This window comes from Bos mutus, chromosome 1 (assembly GCF_027580195.1).
Source record: "Bos mutus isolate GX-2022 chromosome 1, NWIPB_WYAK_1.1, whole genome shotgun sequence".
In the NCBI taxonomy this organism is placed as follows: Eukaryota; Metazoa; Chordata; class Mammalia; order Artiodactyla; family Bovidae; genus Bos; species Bos mutus.
Window position 1 is genome coordinate 147,452,833 of NC_091617.1, and position 27,737 is coordinate 147,480,569.

General features: G+C 49.4%; 1 protein-coding gene across 1 annotated transcript in view; it reads right to left on the reverse strand.

Annotated features, from left to right (window-relative positions):
* GALNT15 (polypeptide N-acetylgalactosaminyltransferase 15) overlaps positions 1-27,737 on the reverse strand; it is a 47,097-nt gene that overhangs the window by 12,461 nt on the left and 6,899 nt on the right. The window contains 5 exon segments of the mRNA XM_070377127.1: positions 1,168-1,214; positions 1,217-1,284; positions 6,817-6,984; positions 11,052-11,256; positions 13,112-13,281. Of these exon segments, the coding sequence (XP_070233228.1) occupies positions 1,168-1,214; positions 1,217-1,284; positions 6,817-6,984; positions 11,052-11,256; positions 13,112-13,281 (658 nt within the window).

Genomic DNA, 27,737 nt, shown 5'->3' on the forward strand with positions numbered 1-27,737 from the left:
TGCTTCCTGGGGAGAAAGAGTACCCCTAGTGGCCAGGGAATCTCTAAAAGTTTGTGAAGTCTCCTGCTGCAAAGTTACCAGAAGCCATTCCTGTGGAGATCAAAGCAAGCTTTCCTCAGTCTTTCCTACTTCTGGGAGTTTCCCTGCTCTCCACTCACTCCTACTCCCAAGTGCCTGGAGTTCATCCGACAGGAAGTCTCTTATTCCCTACTTGGGAATAAAGAGGAAAGCGAAAACCTGCCTAGGATAGGCAGAACCAAAAGGCACCAAGCAGGCAAACCACGGGCTTTCCAAACTGTGTGCCAAGGCACCCCAGGGTGCCAGAGCAAACCCAGACGGCTGAGTGGGCTGTTTCCAACGTTCAGGAGAAACACAATGACACCTGTTGGATGTTCTGCAAACTGATTTCAGCCTCAGATTGCTGTACTTTCAATGCTCTATGTCTTCGCTGGGTTGGGTTTTCAGGGGTTGCTGTGGTGAAAAACCAGGCTAAAAATCAATGAGGAAATGAGGGTGGTGGGTCCAATCTGATCCAAGGCTTGAGAAATTGTGTGGTGCACAGTGGGGCTACGCTGTTTGGACAAATACTTATTAACTTATTAAGTTGTTTAGTCACTAAGTCGTGTCTGACTCTTGCGACCCCATGGACAAAGAAGCCTGACAGGCTGTAGTCCATGGGATTCTCCAGGCAAGAATACTGAAGTGGGTGGCCATTTCCTTCTCCAGGGGATCTTCCAAACCCAGGAATCAAACCTGGGTCTCCTGCATTGTAGGCGGATTCTTTACCAACTGAGCTACAAGGGAAGCCCCATTACGTTGTTCGGATCAAACTAAGCACACAGAACTGTGTGGCATTTGCTTCGGCCAGTGGGCATGGTGAAAACTCTCCAGGTGCTAAGGCTGCTGGCCTCGGAGGACGTCTAGGAAGTTCTGCGTCAGGCGGAGATGACTGAAGACATGCTTTTTCCTATGAGCGGGCTCAACAAGTGGGTTCAGGAGGGAGACTGTGATGAAGTCAAGAGAGAGGACAGAGCGGGAGAAAGCAGGGTGGGACACCTCCCTGATGATGACTCTGTGTTTGTCTGAAGCAGCATCCTTGACCTCCAAGCTGTGACCCTACCCATGGCTCCAGAGAACCTCTGGGGCCTCCCGCGGCCCAGGACGTACCTTAAGAGACAGCTCGAGGTTTCCGCCTCCCTGCAGTGACAGGAGAGGTCGTACGCTCCGGTGTTTTGGAAGTAATGTCGGTCCACGGCCACCACCCCGCCAGGCACCACGGGGCTTCTGGGAAGAGAAGGTGGGAACAGACAGCAGTTCAGAACCCGGAGTGCCTGGGGGTGGGGACAGCAGGTGGGGATGCTCCAGGGGCCCAGAGAATGGGCTCGGGGCTCAGTCAGACCTCAAGGCTTTTAGTTGCGAGACTGGAGCCAAGTGAGCATGTCACAAGTCCCGGGGTTTCATGAAAGGAGAGCTCCGGCCGCCTGGACCTTTTATACCGCATCCTGGGACTCTGCTTCTTCAGGGAGGGCCCCCTCTCTGGTGACGTCTTTGGGAAGAAGACCTTGGTTAAAATAAGATGCCCTGAGGGCAGCAGCACCAGGCCTGGACCAAAGCGGCCAGCGGGCCTCTTCCTGCGCTCACTCTTGACCTCACACTCTTATCTGCTTCACGATCACGCACCCCCTAAGACGAATTCCGCAGGGACTCTGGAATAGATAGGTCCCCAGCCGCTCTGGGGGAAATACACGTGCCTTAAAAACACAGAAAGCTGGAATCCCTGAGTGAGGGAATTAGGATGACAGCAACATCCTTTAGAAGAGCTTACCTGAGGAGGACAGAGCCAGAGCCTTCGGAATCAGAATCTCTTCATTCAAAAGAGCACACATTTCACTATGGCCAAACTCTGGGTATGCCTCAGGAGTGGATGACTCAGAGTTCAGATTTTTTTAATTACCAAGACAATAGTTTTACATGAACAAAACTACTGACATTTGGGCTATTAAAAACATGAAGTTATACCACACTAAAAACCAGTAGTGTAGTTATTTCCAGTTTTACCACTTACAATTTGTAAGATCTTGGATGAGATAGATGACCACTCTGGGCTCAATTTCATCACCTCTAACTGGGGACAATAACAGTGCTTCATAATAAGAGTTTTGGGGGACTAAAAGAAATGTCACGTGAAGTACATTTGCTTGCCAAAACCCAAAGATCTCTGAAACTCAAGTGCTTTCTCATGATGCCTTTGGCAGCAAGCCCTGTCCTGAACTGACATGGGTATCTGTATAGCCTTTATGTGCCTGGCAATGACAGATTGTATTTAAAACTTGTCTGTAAAACACAGCAGAGTGGAGCCACGAAGAGCACTGTGGCAGGAGGCTGGCCTCCAAGTTTAACCTTGGCTCTACCGCTTAACAACTTCATGCAACTGGGCAACCTCTGGAGGCTTCATCTCTAATTTAATCTCTGTGTACCTCCATTTTCACATGTGGGAAATGGGACTAATAATAGTAATTAGTAACAGTAACTGCTGCACCGAATTATGTGCGTGCTAAGTCACTCCAGTCGTGTCGGGCTCTGCGTGACCCTGTGGACTGAAGCCCACCAGTCTCCTCTGTCCATGGGATTCTCCAGGCAAGAAAATGAGTGGGTTGCCATGCCCTCCTCCAGGGGATCTTCATGACCCAGGGATCCAACCTGTGTCTCTTGCGTCTCCTGCATTGGCAGGCAGGTTCTTACCCCTGAGCCAGCTGATATGTATAATATGTTTATAGCATTAACTAAGCACATGTTCAATAAATATCACTTAATACTATCATTTGCAAATGTACAGATGATGATATCCTTTCTGGAATTTTCTTGGCATCTGTATATAATCAGTACCCAACATCATCCTAATTCCTCTTTCATGCTCTCTCACCAGACTGATGAGAGAAGCCATGAAGTCAGAGTATCCAGGGTGGGGAAGACACAGTTAAAAATGTACTAATGTGTGTGAAAAGAGATCTGGGCCCTGCACAGGGAGCCTGAGGCCTCCACAGGGGCCGGGTAGCAGCTGGGTCTCAGGGAAGGAGCAGCCGCCCTGGGCAAAGGTGACTGGATTCTCCTTGGCTGGAACAGGAGAGGCGCCGACTTTGGCCAATGGTAGGTCAAACTGGGTGGGTCAAAGTGACTACAGTGACCTTGGGCATCAGAGAGACCCTGAGGCCTAAAAGAAGATTCCAGAGAGGACTGGTGCCTGGAGTCAAGGAGCCTTTGCCTCAGGTTGGGCAAAGGTCATCTGAGAAGTCTGTTCTCTTGAATGGAATCCCTTGGCTTTGGCTGGAGCAGAATAAATTTCTCCCTCAGGCAGGCCCCTCTCTTAACTTTCTGTGGACCCACCTATCCAGCACTCCTCATAATGCTGAGATCTACCATCCTCCCGCACCATAACTCAGACAGGTCCAGAAACTTCTCTTTCGATTTTTTGGGTTCACAGCCCTCAGGAGAGTGTCTGGCATGAAACAGGGGCTTAGAGGCACTGACAGGCCAGTAATGAAGTCAGATAGAGTTAGCTCCCTGTGCTTTCAGGATGCACACCTATGACGGAAGGAGGTAAAACATGGCTGGTTCTGCACCCCATCCCTTACACCTGCATCTCAGCACCATGACCCTTCCCCACTTGGGATACGAGACCTGAGGTTGTTATGGGCGGGTTCCAGACTGAATGTCTGTGTCCCTCCCAAATTAACCTGTCAAAGCCCTAACCCGCAGTGTATTGTATTTGGAGATAGGGCCTCCGAAGAAGTAATTAAGGCTAAATGAGGTCCAGCAACAGGAGAAAATAAATCTCATATTGGTTAAGCCGCCCAACCTGTGGTTTTTTGTTATAACCGCTGAGCTGACTACAACATGGCCCCAAAACCAAGAACAAAGACAGCAGGCTCTGAGTTTTCAAGTCTAACAGCAAACCTGCAGTCTAGGCCTAAGGTGAGGGCTCATCCTCACAGAGCCAGGATTTTCTATGCCCAAACTAGATAAGATCCTCCGGCCCGGGGAGAGAAGATAGAGCCTGTGGGGAGACCGAGACACAGAGATTCAGGTAGATCCCCGAGAAGGATCTCGTATCCACCGTGACACCTTCAGGGCAATTCCTGGAGGAGGAGGATCCCTTGCTTGTTGTTTGGAGATCAGACAGTAGAGGGTACAAAGCCCACTTCTCAGCTGGCTGTGCTGGGAGTTCAGGACCCCCCTGATGGCCCTTGGCCCTAGGAGATAGGGTCTAGGTGGTACCCAGGGAGGCAGGTGGTAGATGCAGTGCCTTAGAGGCTCCTGGACCATCAGCATGCCAGTGTGGGCCGGAAGAAGATGTGGGACTTCGGCAGAAGCCATGTGGAGGGTGCAGGCCAGTGGGACCCCCGTGCCAGCCCCCCTCTGTGGCCACAGCCAGTGAAAGCGCACATGTATGGTGAATCTGACACAGGACTGCCAGAGCCTGAAGTGGAGCCCTTCCTTCCCACCAACATCCCCCATGGAAGCCAAGAGCCCAAAGTCCACCCCAGAGGGATGGGAGGGTGGACACGCCTGGATGACAGATTCAGTGACGAGAGGACTAAGCTATCACTGAACCTAATTTGTCCAAAAGTTTTCTGCCATTAGGAAACAGGGATCAAGAGGAAAATTACCTAAGTTCAGTTAGTAGAAAATAAAAAAAATATTTCTTATGTATCTTGGTGGCTGAGGTCAGCTGTTAGAGTCATACGCTCTCGGGCAGACACGGGGAAGCCCTGGTTGTGACTAACACCTCACTTTTAGAGTCATACGCTCTCGGGCAGACGCGAGGAAGCCCTGGTTGTGACTAACACCTCACTTTGTGTCCATAGACTAGGCACATGGAAACAGCTTAGGTGACTGCTTGGTGCTGGGCAGGTCAGCGGCGCCAGAATCCTTGTTCCTTGGGCTCTGTCTACAATGTGACATCGACCCCACTGCGACTTAGGGCCACATCTCCCTCCTAGGAACCTAGGTGGCCTGTGGTTGTGGAGGAAGTGACCCCGGGTGACCTCTGAGACTTGCTTATAAAAGGGGGTACATACTCTGAAACATCACGGTAAATGGGAGAAGCCAGACACAAAAGGTCACCTACGTGTGAGTCCCTTGGTATTAAATATCCAGAATTGGTAAATCCATGGAGACGGACAGTGGATTGGGGATTGCTAGTGGCTGAAGAAAGGGGACAATGGGAGACACAAGTAAGGGACTTGCCTTTAGTAAAGGGAGGTGTTTTGGAACTGTGAAGACGCAATGTTTGCTCAGCACTGAGAATATACTGCATTGTTCACTTAGAAACGGTTCATTTTACATTATATGAATTTCGCCTCAATACGTTATTTTTTTTAATTGGGTAGGAGATTACAGCTTGCTTTGCCTGGCTCTTCTGGGACCCTTGCTGTCTGAACCCCGGGCCAGGGTGTAGGAAGCCCCAGGGACCCGCCTGCAGGGATCTCATGGAGAGAACAGGGAAGAAGCTCCCACTGGGTCCCAGAGATGGCCACCATCAGACCCTGGGGAATCCTGCCCCGAGCTGTTGAGTCATTTCCAGCCGGTCTAGTCTGGTTCTGCTGAGGCCCCGGACACCACGGAGCAAACAGCCAACACCAGAGCTGCCTTCAGAATTCACAACCCAGAGTCCAGGCTCCTGATAAAAGCTCTTCCACACCCTTAAGTCTGGACGGTTTGTTACACAGCAGAAGCTCTCTAGAACATCGCCTAGATGTTAAACATAACGTATCCTATGTTAAACATAGGATATTTGTCTGAAAGTCAAACACGGGAGAAGCAAACCACAGAGCTTCCGGTGTCTTAGCATTTACCCAGCTGAATTCTTCCCTTTTACCAAGAAAGCATCTGAGGCCTGGGAAACTCCAGAGTTTCCTGGTGAGACGGAGCTGGATTGAGACCCCAAATATCATGCTTCTGCTTTCTACTTTCAGGGTCTGGAAACTTCGCCGGACTCCACTCGTGAAGCAATGTGAGGATAATAATACTCATCCCTGAGGGCCTGAGAGTCTCTGTGTGCTTCTCATGTATTAGCTCATTCAGACCTCCCAGCCCCCAGAAGGTAAGTATCATTGTGATCCCCCGCTTATTTATTATGTAACTTGCTAGGAAGCTCCAACAGAGAAGGCAGTGGCACCCCACTCCAGTACTCTCGCCTGGAGAATCCCATGGACAGAGGAGCCTGGTGGGCTGCAGTCCATGGGGTCGCTAAGAGTCGGACACAACTGAGCGACTTCACTTTCACTTTTCACTTTCATGCACTGGAGAAGGAAATGGCAACCCACTCCAGTGTTGTTGCCTGGAGAATCCCAGGGACAGAGGAGCCTAGTGGGCTGCCGTCTATGGGGTCGCACAGAATCGGACACGACTGAAGTGACTTGGCGGCAGCAGCAGCAGGCAGCTCCAATATTGACACTCCAATACTGGGCCACCTAATGCAAAGAACTGACTCACTGGAAAAGACCCTGATGCTGGGAAAGATTGAAGGCAGGAGGAGAAGGGGATGACAGAGGATGAGATGGTTGGATGGTATCACCAACTCAATGGACATGAGTCTGAGTAAGCTCTGGGAGTTGGTGATGGACAGGGAGGCCTGGTGTGCTGCAGTCCATGGGGTTGCAGAGAGTCAGGCACGACTGAGCCACTGAACTGAACTGAACCTGCTAGGAGAGGAGGAGAGCCCGGGTTGGCCCGGGCCACCCTATGCCGAGGCCGCCCGCTGCTGAGCCCGCGTGGGGGAGGCAGTGGTGAAGCCGGCTGGGGAAGGAGCCTCACCTGATGGGACTGACAGGGGAGGCGAGGGCCCTCCTCTCATGCTCCGGCAAAGGCTCCCAGTGGAAATCCAGCTTCCAGTCCAATACTCCTCGCTGCTGGTCCGCGGAGGGGTAATACTGCAAAGTCTTCCAGTCAATCATGTCTAGGACTGGAGACACCACCCTGCTCCTGGAAGGAACCGTGAGGTCAGAGAAGGGATACACACCCCCATTTGCTGGGGGGGCAGAAACATCATTTAGACACCAGCCCCCAATACAGCAACCACCAGTCACGCAGCTACTGGGCTCCTAAAAATATCAGGTGTCTGAACCAAGATGTGGTGTAAGTGTGAAACATGCACTGCATTGAGAAGACTTAGTATGAAAAATGGTGTGCCCATCTCAGTAATTATCGTATTGATCGCGTGTGGGAATGATAATATTCTGGATGTATTGGGTTTACTAAAATATTTTGTTGAAATTAATATCATGTGTCTCTTTATTTTGCAATGGGACTACTAGAAATATTTAAGTTATACCTGTGGTTCCTATTCTATTTCTACTGAACAGAACTGTTCTAGAAAATACATTTTTCCATAGGGAGTTGGGGGCCCATTTCATTAAAGAATATTCCTGCGCCCTTCTTTAAAAATCTCTCTGTCCAATAAAAAATACAAACACACACACACACACACACACACACACCCTCTCTGGACAAAACTGAGAGACAGAGGAGTGGTGGCCTGGGCTCAGCTCTGCCGCTAATGCGCTGTGTGATCTTGAGGTAGCTGTTGTGCCTCTCTGGGCCTCAGCTTCCTCATTTGTAAAACGGGAGGCAGAACTACTTCCCAGAAAGGCCTTTCTTTCTCAGCTGTAATGCTCTAGGCCTATGGCTCTTGACTTCTTTGGAGGTCTTTGATTCCTTTGAGAATCATGGGAAAACAATGGATCCCTCCTCTGAAAAATAATCATATGCACATATACAAAATATTGTGTACAACTGTAGAGGGCTCACGGGCCCCTGCTCTAGGGTCTAGCTCTGGTTCCTACCTGGATCATGAAACTGGGTTGTCTTGAGAAACCAGGATTGTCAAGCCCCAGAAGTCTCCTTGATGTTAAAGCATGTGTGTGTGTGTATGCGTGCACGTGTGCACGTGTGTGTTTATGAGTACATGGTGTCTCTCAGCGAAGTCCTGCAACTAGATTTACTTGTTCATTTATTGTAGCTGTTGGCGTTGTATTTCATCCCAGATTTTTTGCATGGCTTGGGACTACATGACCTCAGAGAGGGCGCTGTGGGAAATTGGTACAGATTTCGGTACAGGCTGGAAACCCTGCCTTTAGCCGCATCACTCAGGTGTACCAGCAGCTGCCCTCCACCTAGTCATATCTCAGTCACATTTTTTTTCCTTTCATGGCCATTCATGGCAGTGAGAGGCATGAAACTGGCCTTTCATGACAGTTTCTTCTAAAAGCTGTATCTTGGAATGAGTTAGGCATGAACTCAGGGATTACCCAGTTAGACTGGTAAGAGAAGTCTTAGACTGGCTGGCAGCTACCAGTCTAAGAAAAGGAATATTTCTGGGAAAGAGATGCCAGCCATGCTGTTTACACTCCCATCAATTTCCATCCCCCTTGGAGACAGCCAGGGCTGGCATGAGCCCAGCCCATATGGAGAGGGCCAGAGTGGTCCTGGCATTCAAGGATCTGCTTTAATCTGTGGCCTCCACTGACTGGCCTTGGCTTGAAGGGTCATGGGGTTTATATTTACAGCAAGGATCTTGGAAGGTAATGGTAACTTGAGACCCCTGGCCTCCGCCACTTTGGAGCACTATGTATTGACCTAAGAAACTGAGAAGTACGGGCAAGGATTTCAGGGGGCACGCTCCCAGGTCTGCTTACTGTTGAAAGAGCCGTGCAGAGCGGATGGATTTGGCAACTGGCAGAGCATTTTGTGGAATTTCAGAATCAAGAGCCAGGGAAGCCATGCGGCTGACTTCTGAGGAGTCCCATCAAGTTTGTGCCACCTTGGCAATTGTAACAGGACAAGAAAGAAACTGCAGTTAAGTGGCTACACTGTTTGTCCCAGAGCTTTCAGCTGTGTCCTTCTTGATAAAAGGTGTACATCCCTTTTCATCAGAGAATGATCACCCTAAAGTTCGTCAAGTTTCTCTTTTTGCTCCGTCTTGCTGGAGGCTCAGAGTCATATGTAAATCTCGTTTCTAATAACTGTATTACCCCCAGTTTCCAACACCATCTTTTCCTTTCTGAAGTCTTCTTCTATTTTAGCCAGTTACATAAGTGATTCATCATAAGCCTCTTTGAATACATTTTGGGTAAAGATGAAGATTAAAATGTCAATGAATGAAATGAAAGATGTTTCCTTGTTTTGTTTTTTATTCTCATGGGCCAGAGCAGCTGCTTGGTCAGGGCTGAATTAGGAAGAAATTGGAGTTGAGAGACTTGAAAAGGAGTGATTAAAAAAAAAAAAGTCTTATATTTAGCTTTGTGTTTCGAACCTACAGATGTATCTAGAGTTCTTGGAATTCACTAAGGGCAAAATAGCAAAGCTTCCCTGTCTGACTTGGAAGGAGCTAGGAAAGGACTCACTCCATCATCCTGTCACTTGTGAACTGAGTTTTAACTCACAGGCAGACTTGAGGTCAATCCTCTCCTAAGCCTTTCTAAGCCCTAGGTGGTCAAGCATTTGGGTTTCAATGGAGCCGTCAACAAACACCAGCTAACTGAAATACGTGAGGTCAACCAAGGCACCACTGTCCAGAGAGCCAAAAGCTAACTGCAGCTGCAAACTCATCCACCAAACTTTTACCCCAAGGAGGAAGGACCCTAGTTTATCTCACCACTCTTTGTTTTTCCCCTGGGCCTGAACGTTCCTCTTGCTCTGTGATGTAGAAAGTCATTCTGGAAGCCCATGCAAATTCTCGGCATTTGTGGGAAGTGTCTTATACTAAGAAGCAAGAAGCTCTACAGTCTCTCTTCCCAGAGTTTTGCTGCTCAGGTGCGACCCCAAGATTGATGCTGGCCCTCCCAGGACTCTGTCTGCTGAGGGGGACAGAGCAGGACAGGGGCTGAGAGCTTTCCCAGGCCACAGACCAGAGGAAGGTGGCTCGCTCTGCAGGGCTGGAGGCATCTAAATCCCCTGCTGCTCCTCAACACACGCACACACACATGCACACACATACACACACACAAATGTGGGATTCTTCAGACTGCCTTCCATCACTAAGCCCTCAAATACAGAGCAGCCTCAACCTCAGCTAAGAACTAGGTGACCTTGAGAGCTAGGTGACCTTGAGAACTAGGTGACCTTGGGAACTAGACGACCTTGAGAACTGGATGACCTTGAGAACTAGGTGACCTTGAGAGCTAGGTGACCTGGAGAACTAGATGACCTTGGGAACTAGACGACCCTGAGAACTAGGTGGCCTTGACCTTGAGAACTAGGTGACCTTGACCTTGAGAACTGGGTGACCTTGACCTTGGGAACTAGATGACCTTGATAACTAGGTGACCTTGGGAACTAGGCATCCCTCTTGGATGCTTTTGATTTGTTGATGTGGGTTCATCAATTGTTAACCATTTTACCACTCTGGTGGAAGATGTTGACAATGGGGAAGGCTGTGCACATGTGGAGGGAGAGGATGTATGAGAAATCTCTGTAACTTCCTCTCAACTGGGGGCTTCCCTCATAGCTCAGTTGGTAAAGACTCTGCCTGCAGTGCAGGAGACCCAGGTTTGATTCCTGGGTTGGGAAGATCCACTGGAGCAGGAAAGGGCAACCCACTCCAGCATTCTTGCCTCTCAATTTTGCTGTGTACCAAAAATTGTTCTAATAATAGAGTCTATTTAAAAAAAAATAGAATGAAGACATCCCAGACCCTGCACTTTGACCAGTGATCCAGGAGCTCTTTGTAAACTATAAAGTGATACACACATATTTTTAAAAAAGAACCAGGTGTCCCTAAGGCAGGAGCCTGGACCAGTCTTCTAGTGGGAAATAGTGTGGTCAGCCTCCTGAGCCAGGAACACCCCTAAGAGGGGGGTCTGCCCCTTTGCCCTTGGAAATCTCCCTTTCTCTCTGGTCATGACTCTTCCTCCCTGGCTTGGGCACTGGAGCTGCAGTCAGCTCAGGCAGTGGTGGCCAGGGAGGTGGGGTGTGTTCTGTGAGTGGCTAAGGCCGTAGACCATCTCCCCATTTCCCGCCCCCTGCTCTACAGCCCCCGGGGGGTGAGTTACCTGTCACCAGCTATTCTGGCCAGGAGGGGCTCCAGCCAACCTGGCTGGCACTCGCAGTGGGCGTCCATGAAGACCAGCACGTCCCCGGTGGCCCTGGCAGCCCCCAGCATCCGGGCCCCGCTGGCGCCCAGCCTTCTGTTGCTCCTGAGCAACTTCACGCCCTCCAACTGGGCCACGTGCTCGCTGAGAGCCATCTTGAGTTGTCCTGGAATCAATAGGGGGGTGGTCAGTGAGGTCACGGGATGCCACAGCCCCCGAGAGTGCAATGACCATCACTAGGATCATTGCCAACAGGCTGCTCTTGGGAGCAGTGGTGAGCATCGCCTACATTATGGGGTGGTTGTCGCTAAGATGAGAGATGCCTAGTTCCTTTGGGTGGATCAGGGTTCCCTCCAGTAAAAACCAGGAGACATGGCGTCCTGAAGCTAGGAGAGATGAGAATGTGCTCACATTCTCCAAAGGCAGCAGTGAGACTGAAGCAGATGCTGCTGGTGCCCTGCTCTGCTGGGACCCCTCTTGCTAGTTTGGTTTGCAGGTGCCCAGCTGCTGGGGGTTGGCTGCCAACTGAAGTCCCCATCCTTCCCTGGAGACGTGCCCCAGGGGACCAGAACCCAGGGGACCAGAACCACCTCTCCTGCAAGTAGCAGGGAGTTGGTCAGAATGCCACCCCTTGCCCCAGGTGAGTGGTGGGTGGGTTGGCAATGACCGACCGCTGCCTGAATACCAAGCCCACTCTTTGCCTCAAGGCAAGACAGCTGCTGAGGTGCACCTGGGAATGGGCTGTGGCTGACCTTCACCCGACACCGTGTCTTAGCTCAACTCCTCCTGCCTCCTCCAGCTTCCCTGCTCCCCTAGAGTGCTCCCCTGAGAGCCCTGACACCGCGTCTTAGCTCAACTCCTCCTGCCTCCTCCAGGCTTCCCCACTCCCCTAGAGTGCTCCCCTGAGAGCACCGCTCTGCCCCCCAATAACATACACATGAGTCCCCATCTCAGGCTCTGCTTCTAGGGTACCTGACTAAGACACAGGGGTCAAGGACGTCAAAGACAGAGGGCCCATTGTAGGCGGCCCCCAGGAGGGCGGCACTGGCCAGAGAGGTCTTACTGCAGTGGTGGGGGAGTGAGCAGTGAAGAGAAAATGGGAGGCTAGAGACTGAGATCAAAAGTCTACACATTCTTTCAGGAATGACAATCCTACAGAGGATACAGGTTGAGAGAGGCTTTTTAGGCTTTGTCTTCAAGATCAGGTTTGATTCCTAGGTCGGGAGGATCCTCTGGAGAAGGCTACCCACTCCAGGATTCTTGGGCTTCCCTGGGGGCTCAGCCGATAAAGAATCCACCTGCAATGCGGAAGACCTGGGTTCCATCCCTGGGTTGGGAAGATCCCCTGGAGGAGGGCATGGCAATCCACTCTAGTATTCTTGCCTGGAGAATCCCATGGATGGAGGAGCCTGGTGGGCTACAGTCCATGGGGTTGCAAAGAGTTGGACATGACTGAGCAACTAAGCACAGCACATTTAAAATCAGAAAAACTGTGCAAATGGACAGGTGTGAGAGCACCCAGATGAGCACTAGCAGAGATGGAAAGACCAACGTACGGTCATCCTTCAGAGTCGGGGTGCTGGTGTTGGTTCCAGAAGTCCGCCCACCCACTGCAGACACCAAAATCTACAGATGCTTCAGTGCTCAAGTCCCTTACAAAAAAGGTGAGCACAAGGGACCTCCCTGGCGGTCCAGTGGTTAGGACCCCACACTTACAATATAGGGGCACGGGACTAAGATTCCACATGCCCTGCAGTGCGATCAAAAGAGCCAATAACGAGAGAGCAGCACAGTCACCCTCCAGCTGCTGGTTCCTCGCCTGCAGCCAGCATCACACTCTGGGGTGTCACAGGGGGCGGAGCCTCTGGGGCTCTTCCCGGATGAGTCTCCTACACCTGAATCCCCGTCTGCGGGACCGCTTCGGGGACTCCCGCCTACATAGGCTCCAAACCCCAGTGTGTGCACGGGGGCCCTCAGGGTCCAGGCCCTCCCAAGAGAGCCTGCAGGAAGCCCGCAGCCACCTTGCTGGCTGAGGTCGTCCACAAGGACGATCTCCTTCAGGAAGGCCCTGGGCGCCGTGTCCAGGATGCTGTGCACGGTCCTCAGGAGGGTGGCCCAGGCCTCGTCGTGGAAGCAGAGGACGACGCTGGCGGTGGGCAGGCTGTCCGCGGGCGGCGGCTGCTGCAGGCACCTGCAGGGAGGAGAGGCAGGGCGTGAGGGGAAGGCGAGCCCCAGCCGGGGGGGCTCTAGCCAGTGGCTCTCCTCCCAACTCGAGGGCTCTCTCCCCGGCTTGTCTCAGAATTTCCACTAAAGAGAACCCATGACGCCCTCACAGACGTGCTGTCCACCGTCTCCCAGGCCTCGGACTCCGAGAACTGCTTTACAGTGTGTATCCTTGCCTCTTCCCTAGCAGTTGAGAGGTTACCACCATTTCTCAGCAGACGACTGGCCTAATCTGTGAAATGGGAATGAATAACAAGATCACTCACCTCTTAGAGCTGGTGTGAGGCCTTAACAGGACAAGATACACAGTAAGTGTCCTATCAACATGAAAGATCAATTGTTTAAGAGCAAGGACGCTGTTTTCTTTACTTTTGTATTCCTACAATCTAGCATAGCGTCTGACACATCATACATGTTAATTTTTCCTTCACTCTGTGTGTATCCTTTGCCCTGAAGTGGGTCTCTTGCAGGCAGCATTATCGTGGGTTCTTGTTTTGTTTTTTTTTAACCGACTCTGCCATTCTATATCTTTTAGATGTGGCACATTTAGCCCACTGGCATTTAAGGTAATTATTGATAGACCTGTATTTATTGTCATTTTAAACCTTGATTTCCCATTGATTTTATATTTCTTCCTTGTCCTTTTCCATTTTGCGGTTGGCTGATTCTCTTTCGTATTATGTTTATGTTCTTTGCTTCTGGTTTTTGTGCATCTATTGTATGTTTTAGATTTGTGGTCACTCTGTTTTTCAAGCACATTAATCCCTCCCTATATCTTCTTGTGTTAGACTGGTAGTCATATAGGTTCAAACACATTCTAGAAAAAAGAACTAGCATATTTTCCTAAATACTATGAGTATTTTCTTACTCATCCCACATTTTATGATTTTGATTTTATGATTTTACATCTTCAGGTTCATCCTTTTGTTGTCCATTGTGGTTGTCATCACTTTCACAGAAAAAAGTCTTTTTTTTTTTTTAAATCTGTGTACTGGTTTATTTATATGATTTACCTTCCAATTGTAATTTTCTCTTTCCTATAGATTCTTACTTATTTTCTATTTAGAGAAGACCTTGCAATATTTCCTTAGGGTAGGTTTAGTATGGCTCTATTCTTTTTGTTTTTGCTTGTCTGAGACATTTTTACTTCTCCCTCTATTCTCAATGATAATCTTGCTGGATAGAGTATCCTAGGTTGCAGTTTTTTCCCTTTCGGGACTTTGTATATATCTTGCCCCTCCCCTGTGACCTGCAACTTTTCTGTAGAGAAATCAGCTGATGGCTTTATAGGGGTTTCCTTGTCATCCTCATTTAACTTTTGCCATTTTAATTGTCATCTGTCTTGGTGTAGATCTGTGTCTGTTCAGATGACACACAGGTGCTCACTTTACAAAGCCAGGGGCGGGGGTGTAAATCCATGGTTCGCACAACCGCAGGGAGAAAAAATTCTGCCCTGCTTCCCAAGTAGTGTGGCCCCTGGGAATCAGCTGTGGTTTCATCCACCCTCTGCACATGGGCAGCCTGTGGCATCTGCTACTGAGCCCCTGAGTGGTGGCTGGGGCACTCTCTAGGAGGCCGTGGAGGTAGGGGTCAGTGCGTGGAGACAGCAGCTGCTATAGTGGCCCTGCCCTCGGCGCGCTACTTAGCAATGGTGCGTTGCTACTGTGGAGGGCTGGGCTTCTTCCAAGAACACCCCTTGTTGAGCTGGGCCACACTCCAGGCCTTTCAGGCTCCCTCCCAGCAGCCAACTCCAGTCCCCTCCCCAGGCCAGGACTCTGAACTCCGAGTCTCAGCACCCAGCCCCGTCCGTAGCAGCAGACCTGTGTCTCAGGCTGGGTGCCCAGCCTGCTGGCTGGCCCGTCTGTGCAGGCCTCTCTGCTCTGTCTGCCGAGGGCTGGTGGCTGGGCTCGCCTCTGAGCCTCTGAAGCTCCGTTTATGAGCTCCCTGCTGGTGAAGGGACTTCCCAGGGTTCAGGAATGTTTCCTCTTTCCGGATCCCTCCCAGAGACCCAGGACCTGTCCCACTTACCCCTTTCCCTTTCATCCTGCCCAGTTGCATGGGAACCTTTCTTGTCCTTTCAGGAGTTTGAGGTCTTCTCTTACGGCCTGGGAGGTGCTCTGTGAGAACTGCCCCACTTGTAGATGTGTTTTTGAGGTATTTGGAAGGAAGTGAGTTCTACATTCTTCTACTCTGCCATCTTGATTAGAGCTCTCTACATGTTAATTATTATTCTTATTAGTATTATAATTATTATTGAAGAAGGGGCAAGGTTTGAACCTTTGGGAGCAGTAACAACATGCCAGATGCTGTGTCAAGCCTTTACGCACATCACTGCCTGGTGAGTCTGTGGTTGGACCAGCTCATCCCACTTTACAGATGAAGAAACTGAGGCTCAGAGAGAACAAGGCTCATCAAAGCCACGTGATCAGTGATTGGCAGAGCTGGATATTATACCTTCACAGCAGTCATGCCCTTTCCCCTTTGCTGGTTTGTGCCTGGACCAATGGGGTGTGTGTGTGTGTGTCTGTGTGTGATGGTGTGATCTCTGCCAGGAGACTCTCAGGTTCCCACCTTCCTCTCCAGGTGAAGAGAATGCTCTGCTTTATGTTTGCTGAGCATGGGGTCTGTGAGGACTCTGAGTGAATCCACAGTGGAATGAACTCTAATAACAACCTGACCCCTAAAGCAGCATGCAGTTCATACCTGTCCACAAAGGCACTTTCTTAAAACTCACTGCTGGAGCACGCCTTTCCAGGTTGTAGCTGCTGAAACCACCAGTCTGTCCTCAGAGAGGCATTTGCAATTGAACTGGGGTTGTTTCAAGGACCTCAAACTTCTAACATCTAAAGGCGTCTGTGCTGGCCTGGGGATCAGCACCAGCTGGACACCAGCCCTGCTCACCAGCTGGACACCCCTCTGCTGGATGTGTCCCAGCTGAAGCTGGAGCTCTCAATGCCACGGAAACTTGCCTGTGACTGTCTGGGGAAAATGCTACATGGTGAGGGATTGGTACTAGGTGAGTGCTTTCAGATAAAGGTAAAACAGAAACCTTAGATGATGAAACAACAAGGCACATGAATGTCTCGTAAGCTAGCTGTGACAACTGTAATATTGTTTCTATATTTATACACTATTTCTTTTCATAAAGTATTCAAAGTCACTCCAAATTGGGAAAAGAATACATCAAGGCTGTATATTGTCACCCTGCTTATTTAACTTATATGCAGAGTACATCATGAGAAATGCTGGGCTGGATGAAGCACAAGCTGGAAGCAAGATTGCCAAGAGAAATATCAATAACCTCAGACATGCAGATGACACTACCCTTATGGCAGAAAGTGAAGAAGGACTAAAGAGCCTCTTGATGAAAGTGAAAGAGAAGAGTGAAAAAGTTGGTTTAAAACTCAACATTCAGAAAAGTAAGATCATGGCATCTGGTCCCATCACTTCATGGAAAATAGATGAGGCAACAATGGAAACAGTGACAGACTTTATTTTGGGGGCTCCAAAATCACTGCAGATGGTGACTGCAGCCATGAAATTAAAAGACATTTGTTCCTTGGGAAAAAAAAATTATGACCAACCAAATAGCATATTAAAAAGCAGAGACATTACTTTGCCAACAAAGGTCTATATAGTCAAGGCTGTGGTTTTTCCTGTGTTCATGTATGGATGTGAGAGTTGGACTATAAAGAAAGCTGAGCACTGAAGAATTGATGCTTTTGAACTGTAGTGTTGGAGAAGACTCTTGAGAGTCCCTTGGAATGCAAGGAGATCCAACCAGTCCATTCTAAAGGAAATCAGTCTTGAATATTCATTGGAAGGACTGATGATGAAGCTGAAACTCCAATACTTTGGCCACCTGATGCGAAGAACTGACTCATTGGAAAAGACCCTGATGCTGGGAAAGATTGAAGGTGGGAGGAGAAGGGGATGACAGAGGATGAGATGGTTGGATGGCATCACCGACTCAATGGACTTGAGTTTGAGTAAACTCCGGGAGTTGGTGATGGACAGGGAGGCCTGGCGTGGTTCAGCCCAGGGGATTGCAAAGAGTTGGACACGACTGAGTGACTGAACTAAACTGAACTGATTCAAAGTCACTCCGAGGAAGTATGCACGACAAAATAATGATTAAAAAAAAAAATCCTAAAAAGAATGCTGCCTGCTGGTCCTGTAAAAAAAGAATGTTGCAGCCATCAGACAGTACAGCTCTTTCCCCGCCCCCACCTCTCCGTGTACCCCACGGGGATTCAGGATAGAGGAAAACAGGCTACTGAAGATGAGTATTTAAGACATGATTTCAATGAGCCCAGATTCTCGCATCTTCCCACACAGAGCAACGTTCTAAGATCATTAACCCGAGATGTCTGTTTTTTGTGATTGGCAGTAATCTTCTGATGTTCGACTCCATTCAATGTTGACTCCATGGTTTATTTGCTTTTCTTTTTTTCCAGCAAAAGCTCCTATAAATCTGGCTCCTCTCTTACTTCTGGGGAGCAGTTCCTCAGAGCTGTCTGAGTGATGTCTCCCCGGTTACAGTCCTCAGTAAGGCTCCCAAATAAAACACAACTCTCAACTCTTAGGTGGTGCCTTTTTCTTTAGTTGACAAGTGGAAAGTCAGCATTTGGAAAAGGACATACATGTGTAGGTCCAAAGAGCCTTGGTATTTCTAGAGAGAATTTAAAATTTGACTCTAAGCTTCCTGGAACCCAAAGTAAAACGGGAGATTTATAGAATTGTTACCGTCAGAAAAGCTACATACCAGGTAGACTTTTTGTAATACAATTGATAACGTTTTAATTTGAAATCATTTAAGACTCACAGGAAGTTGCAAAAGTAGTACAGAGAATTCTCATTTTATCTTCACCCAGCTCCACCCAGGGAGAGTCTTGTACACCACCACCCACAACTATCAAAACCAGGAATTGGACATGGTTCAGTACTATTAAGTCACATACAGACCTCATTTAGATTTCACCTGTTTTTAAATATAGCACTGATTGTAAAAGACATTCCAATGGACTTTAGGGCTTCTCTGGTGGCTCAGTGGTAAAGAATCCACCTTTCAGTCCAGGAGAAACAGGTTCAATTCCTGATCCAGGAAGATCCCACATGCTGTGGAGCAACTAACTGGGGTCTCCTGCATTGCAGGCGGATTCTTTACCAACTGAGCCACAAGGGAAGCCCAGCTAAAGCCCAAGGGCCACAACTGTTGAACTGTGCTCTAGAGCCCGGGAACTGCAACGAGGGAAGCCATCACAATGAGAAACCCGCTCACGGCAATTAGAGACAAGCCTGCACTGCCGTGAAGACCCAGCACAGCGATAACCAAACAAATAGAATTTTAAACAGAGAAATTCCTGTGGACTTTAGAAAGAAGGCCCTCTTAAAGAGATGACAGTGTTCTTAGAAGCATCCCCAAGATGAACAAAAGAGTGAACTATACAGGAACTTTTGCAGCTTGATTTCAGGGCTATTCAAATAACACATTGGAAGTGGAACAATACCAGGATTGGCAAACCCAAGGGTCCTAGAAACAGGGGTCTCCGATGGCTACTGGAAAAAAATCTTACCACAGTGAACTCAGTGGGTACAGAAAAACCCCAAAACATTATTTGGGCAGTTGCTTGCATGATGGCTGTTTTCTGAGTCAGATAGGAGAGGAGGCGGGGACAAAGAGGCCTGCATATGGGGTTCCCACGGGTGTAGATTCAGAGGGACTAACGTCCATCTCCCAGGGGAGTGACCCCTTGCTCTATCTCCAATCCACAGAATATGAGGACAGGAGACAATGCGTGTGTGTGTATGCGTGCCTGTGTGCACACATGTGTCCTTGTAGTGAAAGCGAACAACAAGTAAAAGATGCTCAGTCCTGTCCGACTCTTTGCAACCCCATGCACTATCCAGTCCATGGAATTCTCCAGGCCAGAACACTGCAGTGGGTGGCCTTTCCCTTCTCCAGGGGGTCTTCCCAACCCAGGGGTAGAACCCAGGTCTCCCGCATTGCAGGCAGATTCTTTACCAGCTGAGCCACAGCTTGGGGGTACCCTTGTGGTTCAGCTGGTAAAGAATCCACCTGCAATGTGAGAGATCTGGGTTTGATCCCTGGGCTGGGAAGATCCTCTGGAGAGAGGGCTTCCCTGATAGCTCAGTTGGTAAAGAATCCGCCTGCAATGCAGGAGACCTGGGTTTGATTCCTGGGTTGGGAAGATCCCCTGGAGAAGGGACAGGCTACCCACTCCAATATTCTTGGGCTTCCCTGGTAGCTCAGCTGGTAAAGAATCCACCTTCAATGCAGGAGACCTGGGTTCAATCCCTGGGTTGGGAAGATCCCCTGGAGAAGGGAGAGGCTACCCACTCCAGTATTCTGGCCTGGAGAATTCCATGGACTGTATAGTCCACGGGGTCGCAAGGAGTCAGACACAACTGAGCAACTTTCACTCACTCACTTACTCAACTCATAGCTGATTCACTTTGCTGTACAGCAGAAACCAACGCAACACTGTAAAGCAACTAGACTCCAATAAAAAAAAAAAGAAAGAAAGAAATGGAGCTGGCCCTGAGCAAGCGCTCTGCATTCACTGCCTTCATCAGAAGGTATATTATTACTGCAGGATGGATCCCAAAGGCTCTTGCAAGCCTTGAAATTCTGTGCTACTGACTTTTCGGAGAGCCCTTTGCATAGAACAGGGGGAAGGGATGAGGACAAAACAGGGGAGCGGGGTTTTCGAAGAGAGTCTCATAGGACTGTCCTCCTCTCCCTCCACGTCCTGTTCCAGAGTTTTCTAGGTTTTAAGAGTAGAGAGAACTGTGTTCTGTCTTCCTGGTGAGAGAAAGGGGTGAAGAGATGACAGGGATGGTGCGTGGCTGGGATGAACTCAACGGGCTTCGAGGACTTTGAAAAGCAAGCGAGCTTTTGAAAACTCTTCAAGGCTAAGGGGGTGGGGGCTCCCTGAGGCGTGGAGGCAGGTGTCTGGCAGCAGCTCAGAGAGGACCCTTCATGTGCTCCAGGGAAAGAGGCTCATACATCCTCAGAACATAAGCAGACGGCTCTGGAATACCTCTTCAGGCAACCACAGAGCTGCCGGGGCTGCAAGCTGAAAATAACCACGGTGGCAATGTGGTGCTCCCAGGAGGACCGGTGTGGGCTCCTGGGGGCAGGCCAGCTCTCCCACCAAGGCTCTGAGAGCAGCACAAAATAGCAGAGACAGAACTTCAGTCAGGCCTATGTCTCAGGGCCCGCGAGATGCTCTTCAGAGGAGCCAGGATTGATTCTTTTGCTTTTGGGGGTGGAGTGAGCGAAAACAGGGGTCTATTGGCTGGGCAGGCTGTGCAGACCCCCGTGGAAGGAAGAGGCTCCGGATACATGCCTGGGCTGCTGGGGTCCAAGGTCATCACTTCAGCGATGGCCTCATCAGTGTCTGGGAAGCACCGCGTCTCATGGGGGTGGCCAGACGGGTCCATGTGGCAGCACAGGGGCAGAGGGGTGTGGAAGGGGATTCCCTGAGAGCTCCAACACCCTGACAGTTGAGGGAATCTTAGGAAGTTCAGTTCAGTTCAGACGCTCAGTCGTGTCTTTGCAACCCCATGGACTGCAGCACGCCAGGCTTCCCTGTCCATCACCAACTCCTGGAGCTTACTCAAAAGCATGTCCATCAAGTCGGTAATGCTTAGGAAGAGTGCATATCAGACTTTGACACTGAGTTCAAATCCCAGAGCTGTCCTCATGTGACTTGGACGAGAGACATAAGCTCACTGATAGCCATCCTTCCTTTCAACAGTTTCCAGATCCACAGGCCCAATCACTTCTGCAGTACCAATGCTTATTTTTCAGAATCTCCTTGATTCCAACAAGTCCTTTTCAAGCATGCAGTTTACTCTCAATGTTTCAATCTGCAAAATGGGTTTGTTGGAAGGAGCAAATGAGTGAATTCATATAAAGTGTTTAGGCCAGTGCCCTACTCATAAGTAAACTTTCAATACAGGCTGTTCATTATTGTTTCCTTCAAGCCTTCCAAGAGCCTGACTGCCTCAGCTTCTTCATCCATAAAATGAGGATAAGATGTACAGTGACCGTTAAGGACTACGGGAAGATTAAAAACCTCATGTAAATGGAATCATATGATCTGCAGCCTTTCGTGTCTGGCTTCCTTCACGTTGCACAGTGTTTTCAAGGTTCGTTGTGTTGAAGTACGTATCAGTACTTCACTGCTCTTTACTGGCGAACGTTGTTCCGTTGTTTAAGCAGACCTCACTCTATCCATTCATCAGTTGATGGACATTTGAGTATTTCTGTTTTTGGTTATTATGAGTGGTGCTGCTATGAACATTCATGTGTAATTTGCATGTGAACATGTGTTTCCAGTTCTCCTGGGTATATACCTAGATCTGGCATTGTTGAGCTATGTGGGAAATGAATGTTTGATGTTTTGAGGAACTGCCAGACCGTATTCCAAAGCAGCTGCACCGTTTTGTATTCCAGCAACTTTGTCACAGCCTTGTCGGCACTTGCTATTGTCTTTTTTTTTTTTTTAATTTAGTCATTTCAGTGGGGGTGAAATGGTGCCTCACTGTGGTTCTGATTTGCATTTCTCCACTGACTAATGATTTGAGCATCAGCTCCTGTGCTTTTTGGTAATTTCCTAAGTATTATTTGGAGAAATGTCTATTCAAATCTTTTGCCTATTTTTAAGTAGGATATCTTTTTATTTTTACTATAAGGGGTATTTATGCATTCTGATGCAAGTCCCTAATCAGATACATGATTTGCAAATACTTTCTACCATTTCTGGGTTGTCTTTTCACTTTCTTGAAGAACACTTAAAAATTTTATGAAGTCCAATTTACTTATCTTTTAAGTCGCTAAATTTTGAGGTTGTATGTATGTAGCACTAGATAAGGCATATGCAGTCCATTCTAAAGATGAGAAAACTAGAACCCAAAGGGCGTAAGTGACCTGCTTAAAGTTGCACAGCAAACGGGGCTTCCTCGGTGGCTCAGCAGTATAGAAATTGCCTGCAGTGTAGGAGCTGCAGAAGACTCTGGTTTGATCCCTGCGTCAGGAAGATCCCTCGGAGGAGGGCATGGCAACCCATTCCAGTACTCTTGCCTGGAGAATCCCATGGACAGAGGAGCCTGGTGGGCTACAGTCCCTGGGGTTGCAAAGAGTCAGGCACGACTGAAGTGCCCTAGCATGCCTGCATGCACAGCAAACAGCTGACGGTCAGTGGGACTCTGCACCTTGTGCTCTTGACCAGGATATGTATACTGGCATCTTGGACTGAAGTGCTGACAGAATGTTGTGGATTCAGTCATAAAGCTTGTGTTCCAGTGACTGTGAAGGGAGGGGATTATTTGAAGAACATATAATCCATTTGTTTCATCAAATGTTCTGGGCTGTCTACACTGATTTAGTAAAGTCCTCAGAAAGCAACTTCCTTTGATCCCACTGTCTTGGCTGCCTTAGAAACTTGCTTCTGTGGTGTCTTGCTTGGCACCATGCTCTCAGCTTTTCTCAGAGAACAGTGAAAGAAAGCTTTTCATGACAACTGCTTTGCATTATGGTCTCTGTAACACCTGTGGAGGCATTGTCTCCTCCAGCACTTTCTTCTATCCCCTCCACACAACTCTGGAGGAAATTTTCTCAAGATAGAAGTGCCGGGAAAATCCTTTCCTCCTTTGAGGACATGATGTGTGTCCTCCTCCTGAGCAACAAGGGTCTCAATATTTATGGTGTTTCCTTTTTCACTTTGGCCGCCAGGAAGCTCAGAGTAAGAAAATGGTGACTCAGCTGGTTAAGAATCTGCCTGCAATGCGGGACACCTGGATTCAATCCCTGGGTTGGGAAGATCCCCTGGAGAAGGGAACATCTACCCACTCCCGTATTCTGGCCTGAAGAATTCCATGGGACTGTACGGTCCCTTGGGTTGCAAAGAGTCGGACACGACTGAGCGACTTTCACTTCCCTAGTCGTTGATTGCCTATTTTCACTCTGATTTTCTCTTTGGTCTCAACTTTCCATTTTCTATCCAGTCATATAACATTTATTGACTGACAACTTATTACTACTGGAAGGTGGGTTAAATACAGTAAGTCCCCTCCATATGAATCTTCAAGTTGCAAACTTTCAAAGATGTGAATGTGCATCTGATTCCAACAAAGAACCAGACCCTGTGCCATCAGCGTCAGGGGTGAGCGACGTTGCAGTTCCCCCTCCGTCTACCAAGGCTGATGACCCTTCAGCTCTACCATCTCCCGCCTTCTCTGTCTCCTCCATTCAGCAACTCTTCTTGCCCATTCACTCAACACCAGCCCCTGTGTGCCAGCTGTGGTACTGGACTACTGTACATTCAAGGTAACTGTAAGATTAGAAACGATTTATTTACTTTTTGTGATTTTTTAATGTATCATTTGTGTGAGAAGTATTATAAACCTGTTACAGTACAGTACTATTGAGTCGATGATGCCATTCAACCATTTCCTCCTCATTAGATGTCATCACCAAATCGATGGACATAAGTTTGAGTGAACTCCGGGAGTTGGTGATGGTCAGGGAGGCCTGGCATGCTGCAGTCCATGGGGTCGCAAAGAGTCGGACACGACTGAGCAACCGAACTGAACTGAACACTTCTATGTAGCCCATTGTGTTCGTTGGGTACCTAGGCTAACTTTGTTGGACTTGCAAACAAATTGGACTTGGGAATGTGCCCTTGGAACGAAACTTGTTCACATGTAGGGGACTCATCGTAGATGAAAGCCTTGAAGCAGAGTTGTGTGACGCCCCTGCCCGTATCCCCTGGGGGATATCCTAGAGTACAGCACAGCCTGACTTTCAACCATCTGGCGGTTTTCTCCGACGGTCAGAGACGTTCCCCTTAAGCACCAGCGGCCTGAAGAGCTGCAGAGTCACCTCCTCCAGCCCTGGGAGCTGCCTGCAGGAGGCACCTGAAAGGAGTCGGTGCATTAAAATCCAGCAGCCCAGATCCTAGGCGAAGGGCAGCAGGGTGCTGTCGCCAGCTGCCCCCGCAGGGCTGAGCCTCAGCTGCCCACAGAGGAAGCCGCCTGCAAACCCGCTTTTCGTCGGCTGTCCCTTGTTCTCCGCCTCACCGTCCCCGCCCCATAGCAGGGCTCCCTGGCACCATGGACAAAACAAATCCTTGCCTTGGGGTCTGCCTCGGGGGGAACCCCAGCTCAGAGAGCCTCTGATGTCGTGGACTTTATATCCCATTAAACAGAAAACCAAAGAAGTATTCAACAGCTGAGGCCGGGACCTGGGGGTGGGTGGGGCACAGTCAGAGAAGGTGCCTGGTGGGGAAGGGTGTTCATGGTGGGGAACAGAGTTCCTGGCGGATGTCACAGCCTCTGCTAAGGACTGGAGGTGGGCAGGGGCTTGGCGTGTACCAGGAACGGAAAGGAAGATTTTCTCAAGTACACTTCCCTTTGTCTTGACTAAACAGGATGTTAGGAGCAATTTTCTATTTCATGATGTATCTTCAAGTCCCTCAAGGGAATACAGTAGGTAGGAAGGCAAACAACAGAGCAAAGGTGAGTGGTCCATGCAGGGGGCCTGGGCAAGTCCCTTCCCCTCCTGGGGTGACTGGGGTTCCTTCTGTCAAGTGGGGTTTTTCCTGCTCTGTCTGTACCATGGCTTTGCCGGGGGGATGGGTGAGGCAGGGCAGAGGAACAGCTCTTGGACACCGAGAAGCAATGCTCGGATGTGACCAGGTCCGATGAGGCGCTCCCAGAAGAAACGCTTGCTTTTATTACTAAGCGATGGCGCCGCTTTCTTTGTCCTTCAACCAATCGCCTGCTGCATGTTTTACGCTCTCAGTGTGTGTCCAAAAGCCCACCCGCGCTCACTTGTCCACCTTCTCAGCGGCAGCAGGGAGGAAGGAAGGACCCAGGGCTTTGGAACCAAATCAATGTGGCTGTGAATCTTGGCTCCACTATTATACCCGCTAATTAGTCAACACGGGGAGGCTGAGACCCCCCTCTAATCCAGGGCAGCTGCCTGGATTAAAAGGGATCATTCTGGCTCAGGAGAGCTGCTCAGTGCACACAAACTTCACACTCGGAGATCAGAAGAGCCTGGGTCTGTGTTGACACACAGATGCACGCTCCAGCTTCCTGCAGCTCTGGGGTCCCCCATGACCTCAGAACATGCATTTGGAGGCTGATTCTGAAGGGAAGGTGTCACAGCCTTCTCCAGATGGCTGAGCTGTGATGCAAACCCTTGTCCGCCCTCCCCTTGCCTGGCCGGAGTAGAAAGGTTTCTGCTGGATTTTCTAAAGCTGGTTTGGAGTTCCTGGCTCCCGTGCGTGCTAAGTCGCTCCACAACTCCTACCAAATCAGTCGCGGTCCCGGACTGAAATGGCTTCCCTGTCTCAGCCCTGACCCCACGCATGTCACAGCTGGTTGCCTGTCTGCAGCCCTCGGGGTACTCCAAGCTCCTTAGGGGTGGGGCTGGGGCTTGCTCACCTTCCCACCTTCAATAGTCGCTAACCAAACACTCAGAGCGGGACATGATGGAAGTGACTCAGAATGCATGCGGGCACAAAGAAATATTCAATGAATGAAGGTGGATGCTGTTCTTGCTCTCAAGAGGTGTACAGGCTGGCCGTCTATAGGAACAGGATAACGATACAAATGCCCTGCATTCTATGAAAACCCCTAGGTTCAGCCCATGGTGCCTCTAATTGGTGGAGCTCATTGTGGAGACCACAATTTCCAGGCCAGGCCTGGGGCCAGGGCTGCTGGGATACGGCCTGGGGACGATGCTTTAGAGCAGTGGTCTCCAACCTTTTTGGCAAGAGGGGCTGATTTCATGGAAGACAATTTTTCCATGGGCCAGAGAGGGGGATGGTTTGGGGATGATTCAAGAACATTACATTTATTGTGCTCCTATGAGAATCTAGGGCTTCCCTCATGGCTCAGTTGGTAAAGACTCCACCTGCAATGTAGGAGACCCGGGTTCGATACCTGGGTCAGGAAGATTAGCTGGAGAAGGGATAGGCTACCCATTCCAGCATTCTTGGGCTTCCCTGGTGGCTCAGCTGGTAAAGAATCTGCCTGCAATGCGGGAGACCTGGGTTCGATCTCTGGGTTGGGAAGATCCCCTGGAGAAGGGAAAAGCTACCCACTCCAGTATTCTGAACTGGAGAATTCCATGGGCTGTATAGTCCATGGGGTCGCAAAGAGTTGGACACAACTGAGCGACTTTCACTTATGAGAATCTAGGGCTTTCCTGGTGGCTCAGATGGTAAAGAATCCGCCTGCATCAGCAGATGAGTGGATAAGAAAGCTGTGGTACATATACACAATGGAGTATTATTCAGCCATTAAAAAGAACACATTTGAATCAGTTCTAATGAGGTGGACGAAACTGGAGCCTATTATACAGAGTGAAGTAAGCCAGAAAGAAAAACACCAATATGGTATACTAACTCATATATATGGAATTTAGAAAGATGGTAACAATAACCCTGTGTACGAGACAGCAAAAGAGACCCTGATGTATAGAACAGTCTTTTGGACTCTGTGGGAGAGGGAGAGGGTGGGATGATTTGGGAGAATGGCATTGAAACATGTATAATATCATATATGAAATGAGTCACCAGTCCAGGTTCGATGCACGATACTGGATGCTTGGGGCTGGTGCACTGGGACGACCCAGAGGGATGGTACGGGGAGGGAGGAGGGAGGAGGGTTCAGGATGGGGAACACGTGTATACCTGTGGTGGATTCATGTTGATATATGGCAAAACCAATACAATATTGTAAAGTTAGAAAATAATAAAAAAAAAAGAATCTGCCTGCAATGTGGGAGACTCAAGTTCGATCCCCGGGTTGGGAAGATCCCCTGGAGAAAGGCATGGAAACCCACCCCAGTTTTCTTGCCTGGAGAATCCCCATGGACAGAGGAGCCTGGTGGGCTACAGGCCATGGGGTCGCACAGAGTGGGACACGCCTGAGCGGCTCACACTTTCACCACTTTCACTTTATGGGAATCTAATTCCACCACTGATCCAACAGGAGGCGAGGCTCAGATGGCGATGCGAACAGCGGGGAGCCACTGTAAATACAGAAGAGGCTTTGCTTGCCTACCCACCACTCACCTCCTGCTGTGCAGCATGGTTTCTAACAGGGCACGGGTCGGTGCCAGTTGGTGGCCTGGGGGTTGAGGACCCCGGCCTTAGAGGGACAGACAAAGGAGCTTACAGATGAGAGAGATGTGTGGACGGGCTTGAGCCTACATATGAGGCTGAGGCTGCCAGCCCGTCACTGCCCACGGAGGAGACAGGTCACACAAGGTGCCTGCAACCCTCTTCTCTCTGTGGAGGGATCTCCAAACTCTCCCAGCCTCCTCTGAGGGGCTCCAGGCATCCTTGGCTTTGCTCTGATCCTGATTCCCTTGCCCTGGAC